This window comes from Balearica regulorum, chromosome 3 (genome assembly GCF_011004875.1).
Source record: "Balearica regulorum gibbericeps isolate bBalReg1 chromosome 3, bBalReg1.pri, whole genome shotgun sequence".
NCBI classification, from domain to species: Eukaryota; Metazoa; Chordata; class Aves; order Gruiformes; family Gruidae; genus Balearica; species Balearica regulorum.
The window spans coordinates 107,305,243-107,320,054 of NC_046186.1; the positions used below are offsets into that span (position 1 = coordinate 107,305,243).

General features: G+C 51.2%; 1 protein-coding gene across 8 annotated transcripts in view; it reads left to right on the forward strand.

Annotated features, from left to right (window-relative positions):
- STUM (stum, mechanosensory transduction mediator homolog) overlaps positions 1–12,240 on the forward strand; it is a 50,047-nt gene extending 37,807 nt beyond the window's left edge. Inside the window, exons 3-5 of one of the 8 annotated variants that reach the window (XM_075749414.1) lie at positions 5,011–5,519; positions 5,662–6,037; positions 11,903–12,240. In XM_075749414.1, the coding sequence (XP_075605529.1) occupies positions 5,011–5,045 (35 nt within the window). In that variant the 3' untranslated portion in view covers positions 5,046–5,519; positions 5,662–6,037; positions 11,903–12,240. Of the gene's footprint in view, positions 1–2,236; positions 6,039–11,902 lie in introns of those variants that run through there. The other 7 variants (XM_075749412.1, XM_075749411.1, XM_075749408.1 and 4 more) reach the window with 7 other exon arrangements.
- The last annotated feature ends 2,572 nt before the right edge of the window (positions 12,241–14,812 follow it).

The following is a 14,812-nucleotide window of genomic DNA, read 5'->3' on the forward strand; positions in this document are numbered from 1 at the left end:
TGGAGGCTGTACTTCATGTGGGCAACCTGGAGGGAGTCCAGAGGACTGTGACGGGGCAGGCAATGAAGAGGTTCAATGGGCTAGTAAACGTGAGAGGACAGCAGTTTAGCCTAAGATGGACTTAAATAACAGCAGGAAACATCTGTGTGGAAATTAGGAGATGGTTTCCCTCCAGTAAGGTCAAAATGCTGATGGGGTGGCATGGCAGGATCTGCCCTCTCTGTCACTGGAAGACCCCAAGAGTGGGTAGACCTATGTCTGTCAGGAGCGAGGTTGGACATGGGAAGAGACCTGCTGACCTTGGTGGGTCCTGTCCAGCCCTCATCTCCTGTAAGGTGCCCTTTAGCAGGATATATCCCAGAAGGAAGATTAATTGAATGCAGTTTTGCTGTCACACTTAATTACTTTTGGCAGCACAATGGCATGGGGCATTTTCTCTGCTAATTTAAATGAATTGCCAGCTGGCCCCATTAAACGCCATGGATATCTTCTTTAAGCAGCCATATGGCTTTGGGAGCCATCCTTCGCTTCACCTGCTCTCCGAAAGCAAAGGTAGATTAAAAGGAAACACTTAATTCTGTTGCAAAAATAATAATCTGGACTCTCCCCTTGCAGCTGCAAATACCCAGCCGCCCTTGGCGGTGGCAGGGCAGCGCTGCCGCACCGTGTTCTCCTCGAACCCCTCGTCACGGCTGCGGGGATGAGGCACGGAGCTGAGGCAAACCAGAGCTAATTAGCTGGCCAAGACCAACTGGAAAATGAGCCTCCTAAGGCTTTCTGGGCAAGTGTCCCTCTGCTAAAGGCACACCTTGTCCCCAGCCCACGCAGCACACGTCTTCGTTAGCTCCATCGTGCAGAATGAACGCAGAGAAACGGCCTTTCCAGGAATTCCCTAGCTGCTCAGAGCTCGTTATAAAAGGTTTTGTGCCATTTCTTGACAGAAATACCACAGAAATCAATATAATAATGTCACACTGAGGTGGCACAGGGGACAGAAGTCAAGGACCGTTTGTCCATGCGTTGTGGGAACACAGCCAAGAAGTTAAGCCTGGTTTCCGAAGGAAGCCCTCGCTCGTCTTCTGGCCTCTGAATTAACGACTGCGCCTATGAACGAGTGAAGGCACCGCTGCTTGTGGTTTCACAGGACGGGGACTCCTGCTGCAGCCCCTGCTTCTGCAGTGGGCAGCGGACTCTCAGGGACTGATTGCCAGCCAGTAGTAAGAAATTACCTGTAATCATGCTGTCCGCTTCTCACTCCTCTGCTAATTACAGCGCTCAGACCTTGCCAGAAGCAGCAGCAGATGATTGCACGGTTACTGTACGCTCGGGCTCCAAGGGAGTTTGGAAAGCAACACCGAGCCTCTGTTCTCTGCAGGGCCCCTGCTAGGGCAGGTGACGCAGCTGCCCTGGGAAGGAAAGGGAGCGGAAAGAGCTTGAGAGACTCAGAAGAGAACAACATCCTAAAACAGCTGGTAACCCTTCACGAGATGAAGGAAATTCTGAGGATAAATTGCCCACTTAGACCTATTATGTTTTTTTTTTAAAAAAAAATCTAAATAGAGCCAGTCCCCAAATTATTCTGAGAAAAGTAGTTAAAAATGCCCTTTTTTTGCAGTTTCCTACCAAATGCCGCAGTAGGGTAAGTTCTTAAAATATCGTAGGAATGTTAAATATCACCAGGGTTTGCAGCACCACGAGGCACGCCGCGGTTGCGAGTTGTCTGTGGGCACAAACTCAGCAGCAAAACTGCCAAAAAGCCGAAAAGCCGTCAGGTGTAGTTTTCCCAGCTCCCGGGCCGCAGATGGCATGGCACACGCCATCCGGTACACCGTGACGTCTTGTTTGCTGCCTTTCTTCAGCGGTTCCCCTTGGGTCAAACCCATGAAGCAGCAACATCACAGAGGAAAGCGTTTGTGGGAGCATCGCTCAGAGGCGTTGGTCCGTCCAGCCTGTCCGGCTCGCGGCCGGTGAGCTGGAAAACAGATGAGGATTCCCCCGTCCCCTTTAAACAAGAGCCCCAAATGAAATGATCCACTTCAAGTACAAGGAATTTCAATAATGTTTAGCCCTGGTGTGAATGTCTGATGGTAGAGCAGCTGTTCTCTGTTTACTCTGCAGCCCCAATTTATTCGTTCTTTTCTGGTTCTCCATGTGTTTCGGATATATCGTCTACAGTTACATTTCTCCCTCTCTCTTTCTTTCATGTTCCTTTGCCTCCTTTTGTTCACCATCAAAGTCTCACAAGGTAAGTTTGTTTCTGTTCTTCCTCCTCCTCCACCTCACACCCCGTGGCAGCTCCCCACGGAGAGCAGCGAGCGCTCGGCTGGGACAAGCCGTTTGGGATTCGCTTTGGCCGATGCTGCCCGCTCCCAGCCCCAGTCCAGCCATATGCCTGTATGTGCGTGTGTCCGCCTGTCTCTGTGTCTGTCCTGTGGCCGCACAGCCCCTGGGGACGTGTTCTCCACCCGGCATTGCAATGCCCCAAGGGCACCCCCAGAGCAAGGCAGGGACCCATCTCAGCCTCGAGAGCCGCCCGCTGCATGAACCCCGTCCCAGTAGGACAGCCTGTGCACAGACTGGTTTGGTTTTGCCTCAGTCTTACTTGCAATGGTTTACAGAAGTGATTTTGTGCTCAGAATACTCAGGTCGACTTAATCTTGATCCCAGAGCTGTCTGCTTTACAGAACCACACTGTAACTGTATCGCAAGCGTACTAATGTAAAGCTGCTTCCTACAGAATAGCTATTCTGATGCAAGCAATGCAATAACTATTTTCATATATGAACTCTTTAATAAGTTAAGTCTGAAGTATTTTAATAAATAAGTTTAGCATAGGACAGGTCATCTTTTGGCTTACTGAGGTCATGTAAAGAGAGATACAGGCTCGGCCACTGTAACTGGCTTCCAGCCAGCGTCAAAACTCATAGCAGGACTGAAAGGATTTCTATTATATCTTAATAAAAGGCATGGCTACGCAAGCAAGTTACTGTAAGCATAACCTAGCTTGCTTACTTTAACTAAGGATTTATGGCATGCCCCAACTCTCTGGTCCATCTGGTTGATGGGATTTTTTTTTTCTTTTTACTGTGCTCCCTAAACAAATTAAACCGATGCTGTAGACAAGCCCATATTACAAGTTTCCAACCAGCTCATCTTGCCTTCAGAGCTGACTCACACTTAGAACATAAATGCGTAAGAAATCATCATTTTTTGCCCCTAGAAAAAGCTGTTCGAAAGATGTGAAAGTCTTTCTGTTCAGCTGCATACAATGGGCAGCAATGCGGTGCAGGGTAATATGTGCGGATAAGTGTCATTAATCTCCTTCTCTATTCCTTGTGCTTGTTTAGCAGCAGGAGATCCAGACTGCCAAGGCTGGGTGAATGCGTGGATTTTTCCAAAGTACAGCAAAGTTCATTTGCTGGGGCCAATTCTTAGTTCAACAAAAAGTCCTTTAAAGACAGGGGTTGTGGCACCTGCTGGTATTTTGTGTTCGGCTTTTTTAAGGGACTTACTTACAAAAGCCTGCCATAAGGGTTGGAAAGAAATATTTAAAAGCATCAATGGAAAAGTGTTTGAAGAGTTAAGCATTCTTCTGAGATGTGAAACCTCAGACTCATTTAAAATTCAAAATATAAAAATGACAGGCTACTTACATTATTTACACAAAGAACAAAACCCTCCAGATACAGGCTCGGCTCGGTTTCTAGTTGAAAGATCTTCACTAGCGCTGGCAGTGCAGGTAAGGACAGTTTGTTTGCTGCTTTAAAAGGGAGATCTGTTGCATCGATACTATCGTAATAACAATCGCAGCTTCTCTTAAAAAGAAAGCAGGTAAAACGTCTGGTGCAGTCTTTGCAACCACTGAGGAAAATATAAAAAAAAACCCATTATTTTTCTGGTTTCTTGGGTGTCAGCACAAGAGCTGCGGGTGCGCTGCGGGTGCTCTCCCACTACCCTTCCCTGCCCTACCCGCCCCGGGGGGGTAAGGAGCCCTCCCCTGTGGGATTTGCAGCCTCCCCACAACCACTGTGTACAGGATAGCAAATAAATTGGGGCCCCAATCCTCCGAGGAGCTGTGACGAGCAGCAGGACGGGCTGCTTTAGCCCTTGCGGCATCCATTTTTCTCCAGTCCCACTGGACGGCTGCTGTGCCCCGACAAAAGCACCTGTAATTCTGCTGGTCTGGAGCAAAGCAAGTGCGTAACAAGGCAGTGAGAATCTCATTAGGGAAAGGGCCCATGGGGGGCATCCCGAGGTCTGCGTTTGAACTCCGACACATCAGCCTGTGGTTAAAGTCATCCCCCTTCTCCTCCAAGAGATGTTTGTTCACCTCTGCAAACCGCAGTGCAGATTGGTCGCTGCTGGAGAGCTCTGTTAGCAAAAGCCAGCGTGGGAACTAAAAGGTGGACAGAGGAAACCAACTTCCTCCTGCCCGGCAGTCCTCCGAAGGACGAGGCTCAGACGCAGATCACGAGTAGAGATGCGAGTGTGTTGAAAGCACAACCAGCAAGCTGCCAGATCAGCGCTTGGGAACAGCGGTGTCTCTGGAGCAGTATGTAAAAGCATACGGCTCCCCTACACTCCAGGAAAAAACATGATCCAATACAGAATAATTTAGGCAGAAAATACAGCATTTCCGTAAAGGTGGAATTGCTGGCCGCTGGTACCTACTGTGCCTTATAACCTCTTCAAGCAGAGGTACCTCTGCCCAAACCGGGGCCGGTGGCAGGCAGGCACCGCAGCGGCAAGACTGGCTGCCGGCGGCCGCGGTGCCGTGCCCGGGAAGGTGGTTGCACCGGGCAGGTGTTGGCTCGAGCAAGGCAGGGCGGCTCGCGGGGCTGAGCCTGCCCTGGGGTAGCCTGGCAGCCAGGGGGGATGTGGCAGCCCCCCCCCCCCCCCATTCTCCCACGTGGCTTGCCATACCTGGTAACCCAGGCTCACTTAAGCCTTGCCGAGGGTCCTCTTTAGGAATTAACACTAATCATGTTCCCTTCCCCTCCCTCCTCACAGGCTACAAGGAACAGGGGATCCCACAGCAGCTGTAGTGGCTGGGACAAGTATGGTCAGAAAAACACGGCGAGAGATTTCCTTTGGCAGCTGTGGGCCACGGACCTTTTCATTACCCTTTGTCTTTCTTCTTCCTTTTGTTTTGTTTCCTTCTGTTTGAACCCGGTTCATCTGCCCGTCCAGCGGAGCGGAGGTGCAGAGCAGCCGACGGAGACTTGCACTGATCCTGTTGAGCAGCGGAGATGGGGCAAGCACAGCGTGGGTTAGGACTGGCCCAGGCCAGCACGCGGTGGGCGGCCGATGAGGAGGAGGATGGTGCTGGGAGAAGGAGACACCCCTGGCGAAGGTGGCACCCAGGCAGGCAGCTGAGCCGGGGGAGCAGGAGATGCTGCTTTCTCTCTTCTCCCAGGGGGAAGTAGCTGAAGATGTTTTGCCTCCTTTTTACGCTCACCGTTAAAGGAAACCAGCTGTGAAGATCAGATGCCAAGGAGCTATTAATAGATATATGTACAGTATGTAAAAGCAAACCAGTGGTACTTTTTTTCCCCCACCCCAAGAGTCCATCCTTGACTGCTTCGTGGTAGCAGAGGGCTTAGCCCGACCTCCTCTGCTGTCTGTGTATATATGATGCTCAATGAAGCTCTGTCCTTGCAGATGTCTTGAGAAACGTGCTTGCTGTAAATCGTGTTGTACTGCTGAACTGACTGGGGCTGTCCCCTGCTTCCATCCGCTGGCACCATGTGAAGACCAGACCTCTCCCGCCGGCCCCTGGGGAGACTTTATCTAGCAAGGGACCGGTGTCCTGCAGCGCCTTGCCTCTAGGGTGGTGGGCGCAGCTATGTGCTGTCAAAAGCTTCTAGTGTAAAACAATCCTGGGGGAGCCAAAAAAAAAAAAAAAGAAAAAGCCTTTTCTTCCCCGCCCTCCCTGAAAGGGCCTTGCTGGAAGCGTCTCTGTGCTTTGGAAATGGATCCCCTTACAGCACGGTGTGTGCTCCTGGCTGAAGCACCGTCCCTGCTCCGCTTCCCCAGGGTAAGTGCCCAAAGCTTGAGGATCACGACCTGGTGCTAACCGGGTGCTCGGTAGTGGTTGTGGTTGGGAGGCCCATGGCCAAATGGGATAGGGCTGCGTTTTCGTGGTTTGAACACATGATGCGCGGAGCTAAATTGGGCAGCCAGGCAGAGTGCTCCCTCTGATCCTGGCTGGTGTTTTGGCAGGGTGAGAGGAGCTCAGCTGGGGCTGGGGGGGGCCTAGTGGCACCACCTGGCTGCTTTTCCACTCCAAAAAGGTGTCGGGAGGAGCCCTGCTGAAGGAGGGCAAAACCAGGCTGCTGCTCTTGCCCGGGGAGGGTCCTTCCAGCGAGAGAAGCTTCATGCAAACCCGCTGCCAAAACTGGGAGCCACCCGAACAAGACAGAGCTGGGAGCCACTTCCAGCCCCTCATTCCTGCAGAAGCACAGCTGGTGGGCGAGGGGATGGCACCAAACCCCGCTGCCCTACGAGTTCCCGGCCTCTCCCAGCGCGGTGGTTTGCTTTAAGGCACGTTTTCATGGTCCATGCAGACCAGATCCTGCCAGTTAAGATAACTCCTGTTGCAAAGAGAACTGAGAAGTCAGATGGCAGCAAGCGCTCCCTGAGCACACATGTTTCCTTGCCTGACCATCTGCAGACAGAAAGTGCAGAAGTGCCTGCCTGGCTTCAAAAAACCCCCGGTTGTGCGCTGTCTGTTCAACCCTCAGAGGCATCATAGGGGTATATCGAGCAGGACACCCACCTGCCAAGGGTGGAGGAGAGCCCTGCACTAGGCAGGGCACCTGTCTGCAGTGTCCTCAGGGAGCTGGTGGGGAGAAAGCTCCTTCAGTGTTTACTCCAGCAGGAAACATGGCTTGACCTCCCTGTAGCCCCGGGTGCTCTCCTGACGAGTGGAGAGCTGCTGGCTTTAATGCAGGACTTTTCTTCCTGGAAAGTTTCCTACCTGCCCAACATCCACACTTCGCTGTGAGCCCACAGCCTGCGGAGAGGACACACCGATGCCTCGCTGCGCTTCTCCCAGCTCATGAAGTCCTTCTCCAGGGCTAATGATAAAGTACAATTCACAGTCCCAGCTAACTTGTGGTGGGACAGGACCCATCTAAACCATGCATGTTTCTCCAGCGCGGGCGTCAGAGCTGATGACAAACTCTTTTCACCTCATCCTTTGACAGCTGTGTGCTATAAAAAGCTTTGGGCTGCCTGAACAGGAGAAAGGGGCAGAGAGTCAGGAACCTTTGCTGCGAGTCGGGAGACTGCTGGCTCGAGCACTTCCCCTGATCTCAGCAGCCTAAATCGGAAGGGCAGATGGAACCGGTATAATAAGGATGCAAATCTGTAACACAAACAACTCGTGTGTTTTACCAAGTCAGACTTCAGCTAGGGCAGTGTATTTTGCAGACATTCCCTTTGTTCATGTGCAAGTACTATCTAGTGTTTGAGCGTGGCGTGCCTGAGCCAACACGCTCAGATAGACGCCTGCAAAACTGCACAAGCCCCACTGAGCACATGTCCTACAGTGCCTACAGTCTATAGGAAACATATGTCTGGCTCTTTGGCACGTGGTTTGCAAGAGGACAGGAAACAAATCAACATGAAATGGATTCATGGAAGATCCGTCAGATTAAGTTTAAAGCAATATTGCACAGGTCCAGGCCAAATATTAACAGTAACCCCTGCATCTGTAGATGATAGACAGACATCGCTTCTGCTGTTGTACAGCTGAGAAACAGCAGCACGCAGTTACTTGACTCCAAAGCAAACTCGTGGCAGAACCACAGTATAAGTCAGGCTGTATTTGTCTTGCTTCACACCCTAACCAGCTAAACAGCGGCTCATACTGCTATGCTGGCCAGCCAGAGGCAGGTATTTAGCAACTACCCTGTTCCCAAATGGGGGTGCTGAGCTCAGCTCTTTGGGCTGCTCCACAGAAAGCAACGGTCCATAGGATGGTGGAGACAGGAAAGCTTCTCATTTGTAATTTTAGAGGAAGATGGATGAAAACCATCAACTTTTAGAGACACGTAAGCTACACAACACAGGCAGCAGTGAAGTGGGTTTCTTTGGAAGGCAAGCATCAGTTGGTGCTTCTTGTTAACCTGAGTGCTCAAGCAGAGAAGCAGTGCCATGATGTCATCCTGCCATGATGCTGTGCTGCAGCGAGGCGTGGGTACCTTGCTTTGCCAAGGAGAGGCTTTGCAAGACAGCAGCACTACAGCAGCACTTTGAAAAAACCAGCTCCTAGCAAGTCAGTGGTAGAAAGATGATACCCAAGAGCCACCTGACATCTGCATTAAAGTCAAGGGATGAGCTCCTCAAGATTACGGTTGCCACAGCAATCAAAAGGATTTCTGCTCATGACATTCAACAATTGCAACTCTGACCATTTCTACCAAAAGGACCGGTTAAAAGGGTGGCCGCTCAGCGACCTGTGCTGTAGCGTCTGCAGCTCTGTGGCTTGCAGGACCATACAGATGTTACAGAATTGAGCTTCAGCATTTACTGCGAGACAGAGAAGCTCTGCTCCTTAATTTCCCACCTGGGAAAATAAGGGGTAAATAACTAACCAGGAGCAAACAGGGAATTGGTAGCACAGCTAGAAAACACCTTCACAAGCTGCTGCTACGATCGATGGGAACTCTTTTTTTTTTGAGGTTTATAACTAGCCTTCAAGCCACCCAAACAACTTGCTAGCTCAGCTGCGGCGAGCACAATGACAAAGAGCAATGGCTAGCCCTCACATTTGCCAAAACAGAATGGCTGGTTCAAGTGCAAACTCCAAATGCTGCCTGAATATCGAGTTATTTGTGCCGTGGCCTCAGGATGGATGTACGGGAGGCTCTGCAGACAGGCTGAGGTCTGTTGGTAGAGGTATTGAAAAGAAACCAGACTGAGACTTTGGGTGCAGAAGCTCTGAAATGGGAGCAGCCGAGCGTGGCTTAAGAATAACTTGTTCTGGTGCCTGTGAAGATGGATTCACTGAGGAAAAGGTACTTAACACCACCTTTGCCTCGGTCTTTAAGACCAGTTGTTCTCAGGGTACCCTGAGCTGGAAGACAGGGATGGGAAGCAGAGTGAAGCCCCACAGTCCAAGGTGAAACAGTTAGCGACCTGCTACACCACTTAGACACACACACATCTATGGGCCCAGATGGAATCCACCTAAAGGTGCTGAGGGAGCTGGTGGAAGTGCTCACCAAGCCACTTTCCATCATTTGTAAGCAGTCCTGGCTAATCAGGGAGATCCTAGTTGGCTGGAGGTTAGCAAGAAGGGACAAAAGCAGCATGCAGGGAACTACAGGCCTGTCAGTCTGACCTTGATGCCGGGGAAGGTTATGATCTTGGTGTGCTATTACATGGCACATACAGGACAACCAGGTGATCAGGCCCAGTCAGCATGAGTTCATGAAGGGCAGGTGCTGCTTGACTAACCTGATCTTCTATGACAAGGTGACTAGCTTAGTGGATGAGGGAAAGGCTGTGTATGTTGTCTACTTGGACTTTAATAAAGCCTTTGACACCATTTCTGGCTGCTCATGGCTTGGATGGGCATACTCTTCACTGGGTGAAAAACTGGCTGGATGGCTGGGCCCAAAGAGTTGTGGTGAATGGAGTTACATCCAGGTGGCAGCCAGTCACAAGTGGCGTTCTCAGGGGCTCAGTATTGGGGCCAGTTCTCTTTAATATCTTTATCAATGATCTGGACAAGGGGATCAAGCACACCCTCAGTAAGTTTGCGGATGACACCAAGTTGGGTGGGAGTGTTGATCTGCTTGAGGGCAGGAAGGCTCTACAGAGACATCTGGACAGGCTGGGTTGGTGTGCTGAGGCCAACTGTATGAGGTTCAACAAGGCTCAGTGCTGGGTCCTGCGCTTGGGTCACAACAACCCCATGCAGCGCTACAGGCTTGGGGAAAGAATGGCTGGAAAGCTGCCTGGCAGAAAAGGACCTGGGGGTGTTGGTTGATAGCCAGCTGAATATGAGCCGGCAGTGTGCCCTGGTGACCAAGAAGGACAACAGCATCCTGGCTTGTATCAGAAATCATGTGGCCAACAGGACTAGGGCAGTGATTTGCCTCCCTGTACTCAGCACTAGTGAGGCCACACCTTGAATACTGTGTTCAGTTTTGGGCCCCTCACTACCAGAAGGACACTGAGGTGCTGGAGCATGTCCAGAGAAGGGCAACAAAGCTGGGAAAGGGTCTAGAGCACAAGTCTTATGAGGAGCAGCTGAGGGAACCGGGGTTGTTTAGCCTGGAGGAAAGGAGGCTGAGGGGAGACCTTATCACTCTCTACAACTACCTGACAGGAGGGTGTAGGTCTCCCAAGTAAGAAGTGATAGAACAAGAGGAAATGGCTTCAAGTTGCACCAAGGGAGGTTTAGATTGGATATTAAGAAAAATTTCTTCACTGAAAGGGTTATCAAGGGACCGGAACAGGCTGCCCAAGGAAGCGGTGAAGTCACCATCCCTGGAGGTATTTAAAAGATGTGTAGATATGGTACTTAGGGACATGATTTAGTGGCAAACTTGATGATATTAAAGGTCTTTTCCAACCTAAACAATTCTATGATTCAGTGGTCAAGCAGTGCAAGAAGTCTCAGTCTGGCAAGGGTTAACCAGGCTGACATTTCCACTGGGCGTTAAACTGCCCAAAGTGGTGTCTCCCATGGCATCAGATGTCAGACCGGCAGCAGATGCCCCATCCCAGCTGGGAGCTGCTCTGACAGGGCAGAGACCCAACGTGCCCATACCAAAGGTCCCTCGGGCACAAAAAGCTGGCAGCAGCAGCTCCTTTTCAGCACAGCCAGGGTTTTGCTGGCTTTTCTGGCCGCACTTGGTGCTGTCTGTCTGCATGATCTTGTGAGGACAGGAGAATCTGATTAGTTGGGGAAGGGCTCGTATGGAAGTGCTGCCCTCCCTGGAACTGCCACGGGTTTCCTGAGAGCATCGGTTCGGTTACATCCATGTGCTGGCTGCGTTTATTGCTTGAAGGAGTTTGGCACTAGCAGCACTGCAGAGAAGAGGTGCGGGATTTATAGTGTACCTTCAGGTTTTGCTCTCTAAAAGTTTTTCTTATTTTTGACCTTTCTATCAAATTGGTGAAGCCAAGAAAACAGCCAACACACCACTTTGGAGGCTCTAAAAATCTGTCCAATGGACACAGAGAACAAAAGGCCTTATTTCTGCCTGTTGTGGGGGATTTGCTTAATCGATTTGAATTAAGACCAGACAGATTCCCACTCTCTGCTTTAGGACAGGAGCAAGTTCATAGATTGGCTTTGCTACTGGGTAGCAGGCATCAAATTGCGTTTTCCCCAAAGCTGCCCTGCTGCAGTAATAACAACTATCAAACACTCTGCTTTTTGCAACAGTCCCGATTAAAACCAGCACCCCCAGACTCCCCCAGCCCAGGTGTGAACAGCAGCACGCTCTCAGGCAATGGCAAGCCCCCGAGCCTGGTTTCAGGTCACCCTGTGGCAGGTAGTGGGGAGACATGGGCTGCAGAGAGCTCAGAGGCTGAGCAAGCCGGAGGGTACAGATGGGATTTCAAGCCTTAGTGGTCACAAGGTGGGGGGAAATATGCTCAGTCCCATCTTTAATATCACATCCACCCCCCCAACTTGTTTTTCCTCCTCTCATAAGAGAGCAGCGCTTTCTGCCAGGGACAGACCGGGCAGAGCCCATCCCCTTGAGGGGCTCCCGGGGAGCCCGCGGCGGGGAAGCCGGCAGCAAGCCAGAGGTACACGCACAGTGGCCACACTTCATGCGCTGCCGAGAAAAGCCACACAGTGAAGGCACAGGTAGGAATGCTAATTTAGCACTTCCCCCCACCCCACCCCATCAGCAATGCTTATCTTTCTCTTTAGGACCAAATTAATCACCCAGCGTTTTTACATCTCTTTCCGGAGCGCCGCAGAGGGAGACCACCCGCTCTGGATGCCCACCAACACCAGGGCTGGATAACTCGCCGCCCGCTTGCAGGAGCCACGCCGTGCTGTCCTGTTAGCCCCCGCCGTGCCGCTGCCAGCCTGCCTCCGCAGCTGGGGGTTGCGGCCAGTGAACGCTTGATCTGGTCAAAGGTGCATGGCACCAGGCTATCCTGATATCATCTTCTGCTTTATAAATATAGATGTTTTGGATGCAAGTTTCACAGCTAAAGAGTGATAGTAGGTAACAAAGAATAAATGCAATTGCTTCACGCCCATCCGCCAGTGACACAGTATTTTCTGCTGCTCTTTCCTGATTGTGAAAACCAGGTTTCTCAAAAAAAACAAAAAAAAAAGGCTTTGATTAAATAGTTCATTGGTACTTGAACCCAGCCAGGCTGAACAGCTTATTTACTGCTCTGTGGAAAGCAATTCCAGGTAGGAACCAAACCAAATGTCTTTTTGGAATTTGTGGCCAGTCATTAAACCAGTTTCATTCTGGGTCAGCCTAATCATTTCAACACAGAGCACCTTAACATTTTTTCCTAAGTTTATTGGTGTTGCCAAATCCACACTGTGGAAAAGGTGCTGTGACAGAGACCCCCCACCCTCCCAGCCCTTTGCCTGCCTGACCACACTTGCTGCAGGGGGTTCGCATCGCTCCTGGCCACGGCACGTGTTTTTGGCACTTGTAGCCAGAGAGGCCAGCAGAGCTTTGTGCTGGGAACAGCTCCGGCACGCAGCTGTGCGGTAAGGAGCGTTAGACATGCGAGGTGCCTCCATCTGTGCCTCATCCTGCGCTTCCCGAGACACGTTCCTCCCTTCGTGCATCTACTGTCACACGTTTTATTAAAGACCTTCCAGTTCCGCTGGAAGTCGCCCCTTGTCGCAGTCTCACCATGATGCCCAGGGTATCGTGCCGAGCTCCACGGACAGGAGGCTGAGGAGTCATGGTATCATTAGTCTGAAGGGGGCTGGCTTAGTTCCACCCTTGCCTCCTAGTTGTTTTGGGATGGCCCTGCAGTTCACATACATGCATACGCTTCAGCCAGAGTGTACTTTACTACTATTCAACCTAAACTGCATCCTCTACAAGACATCACCAAGAGTTCACTAACATTTCAACTCCAGACACAAGCAGAGTTACAAGCTTGGCTAGATCTGTCCCAGTCAAAAGCAACGGCTTCTCCCACGCGCTTGCTAACAACGGCATGATAACACCCCCCCATATTTTCTAGCTGGCTTCTCTCCATGTTCACACACACAATGCACTTTCAGTTAGTGCTGCAATTTATCTTCTGAACTGGTGTTCAGCATTTCCTTCCCCCTGTGGGGCCAGTACGCTGTAAAACCCCAGGTGACAGTGGCACCAGCTGAACGAGGGTTAGTTACAGCAAATCCTACAGGAGCCCATACCACCCACCAGCCATCCTTCCTCCTCTTGTTATATGTATTCATAATTATAGCTGGGCTAAAATTCAGTCCTGCTTCCCTTGCACCCACCCACCAGCCAGAGGGAAGCATCACACCCCCCCCCCCCCCCCCGATCCCTTCCACCAAAACAGTGCAGCAGGACGTGAAGGCTTCACATAGACTCTAGGATCGACAAGGCAAGAGCAGCACAATCCATCTTCCATCTCTAAGGATGTTTCCAGCAGACAGGTCAAAGGGAACGGAACATTTGGGCTCAGGGTCAGAACAGGCTCGCCTCCACCAACGCTGCCTGGATGTGATGGCAACAGCCCCCCCAAACACCTGGCAAGCTATCCCACCCCAGCCTCCCACCACACACAGACAGACATGGGTGCTGCTGCACAGGCTGGGAGCAGGATAAATCGTCCACTGCTGGCTCAAGTCCGTGTTTTCCTTGGTTTTGGCCGTGCTCGGGTCTATGGGGTTTTTCCACCCTAGGAAGGGGGAAACGGGCTTGTGCCCACCTGTGCCATTCGCATCCCGATGGTGAGCCTGTCTTTCATTTTCATGGCAGAGCCCAAACCAAGGGGTTACAGAGGACCATTTGTATGCCTATTTATATCACCGAGTATTGGATTGTGACTTGCTGTGTTTTGATACTGTGGATTTTTTTTTTTTTTTTTTAAAGTTAAATATATTCTATTGCTGGACAGCTGGAATGAAATGCAGAGTCTCTTTACATAGCCTGGAGAAACCCCATCAGCCCTGGATCAAAATGGGTCTTCTTCCTCCCACCAGCTGGGTGGTGAAGAGCATCCAGTAGACACCAGCCCACACCTGCATCACCCGAGGAGAGGTGACAGGGGCCAGGGCAGAGCTTTCTAAAGGAATTAATGACCCAGAGCCTTACAGAGGAGCAGAGGGCTGGTGACGACCCTTTCCAGCACATCCAAAACAGACAAGGGAGGGGGGAAAAGCCACCCCACTGCTCCCCTGTGCACACACCTACCAGCAATCCTCACCTGCATTTTCTTTGCAGTTTTAATACTTTAAAGTTACTCCAGGCACATCCTCCCTGCATGAGAGCAGCCCCCATGCTGCCAGGGGGCTCAGCTGCACGGGCCCGAGCAGAGGAGACCTCAGCAGGCAGCAGAGCTGCCAGAGGGGACCTTCCCCATGAAGTCAGCTCTGGTGCAAGTGCTGACAGCCCTTCAAACCACAACTGCACATTTTGACTGTCCATGCTTCATGCTCCCTGCTCCTCCTGCAACAAGAAACATCCCAGAGTGCTGCTGCTCTGCCCCCTCCCCAAAACCACTGGAGGTGGGAACACAGAGGGAAAGACGTGGGAGATCCCAGCTGGACCTGTCAGGGCTTCCCTCAGTCATCTTTCAGACAAGCAGGTGTCAAGTCTCCAAGTGATTGCGCATTCCTATG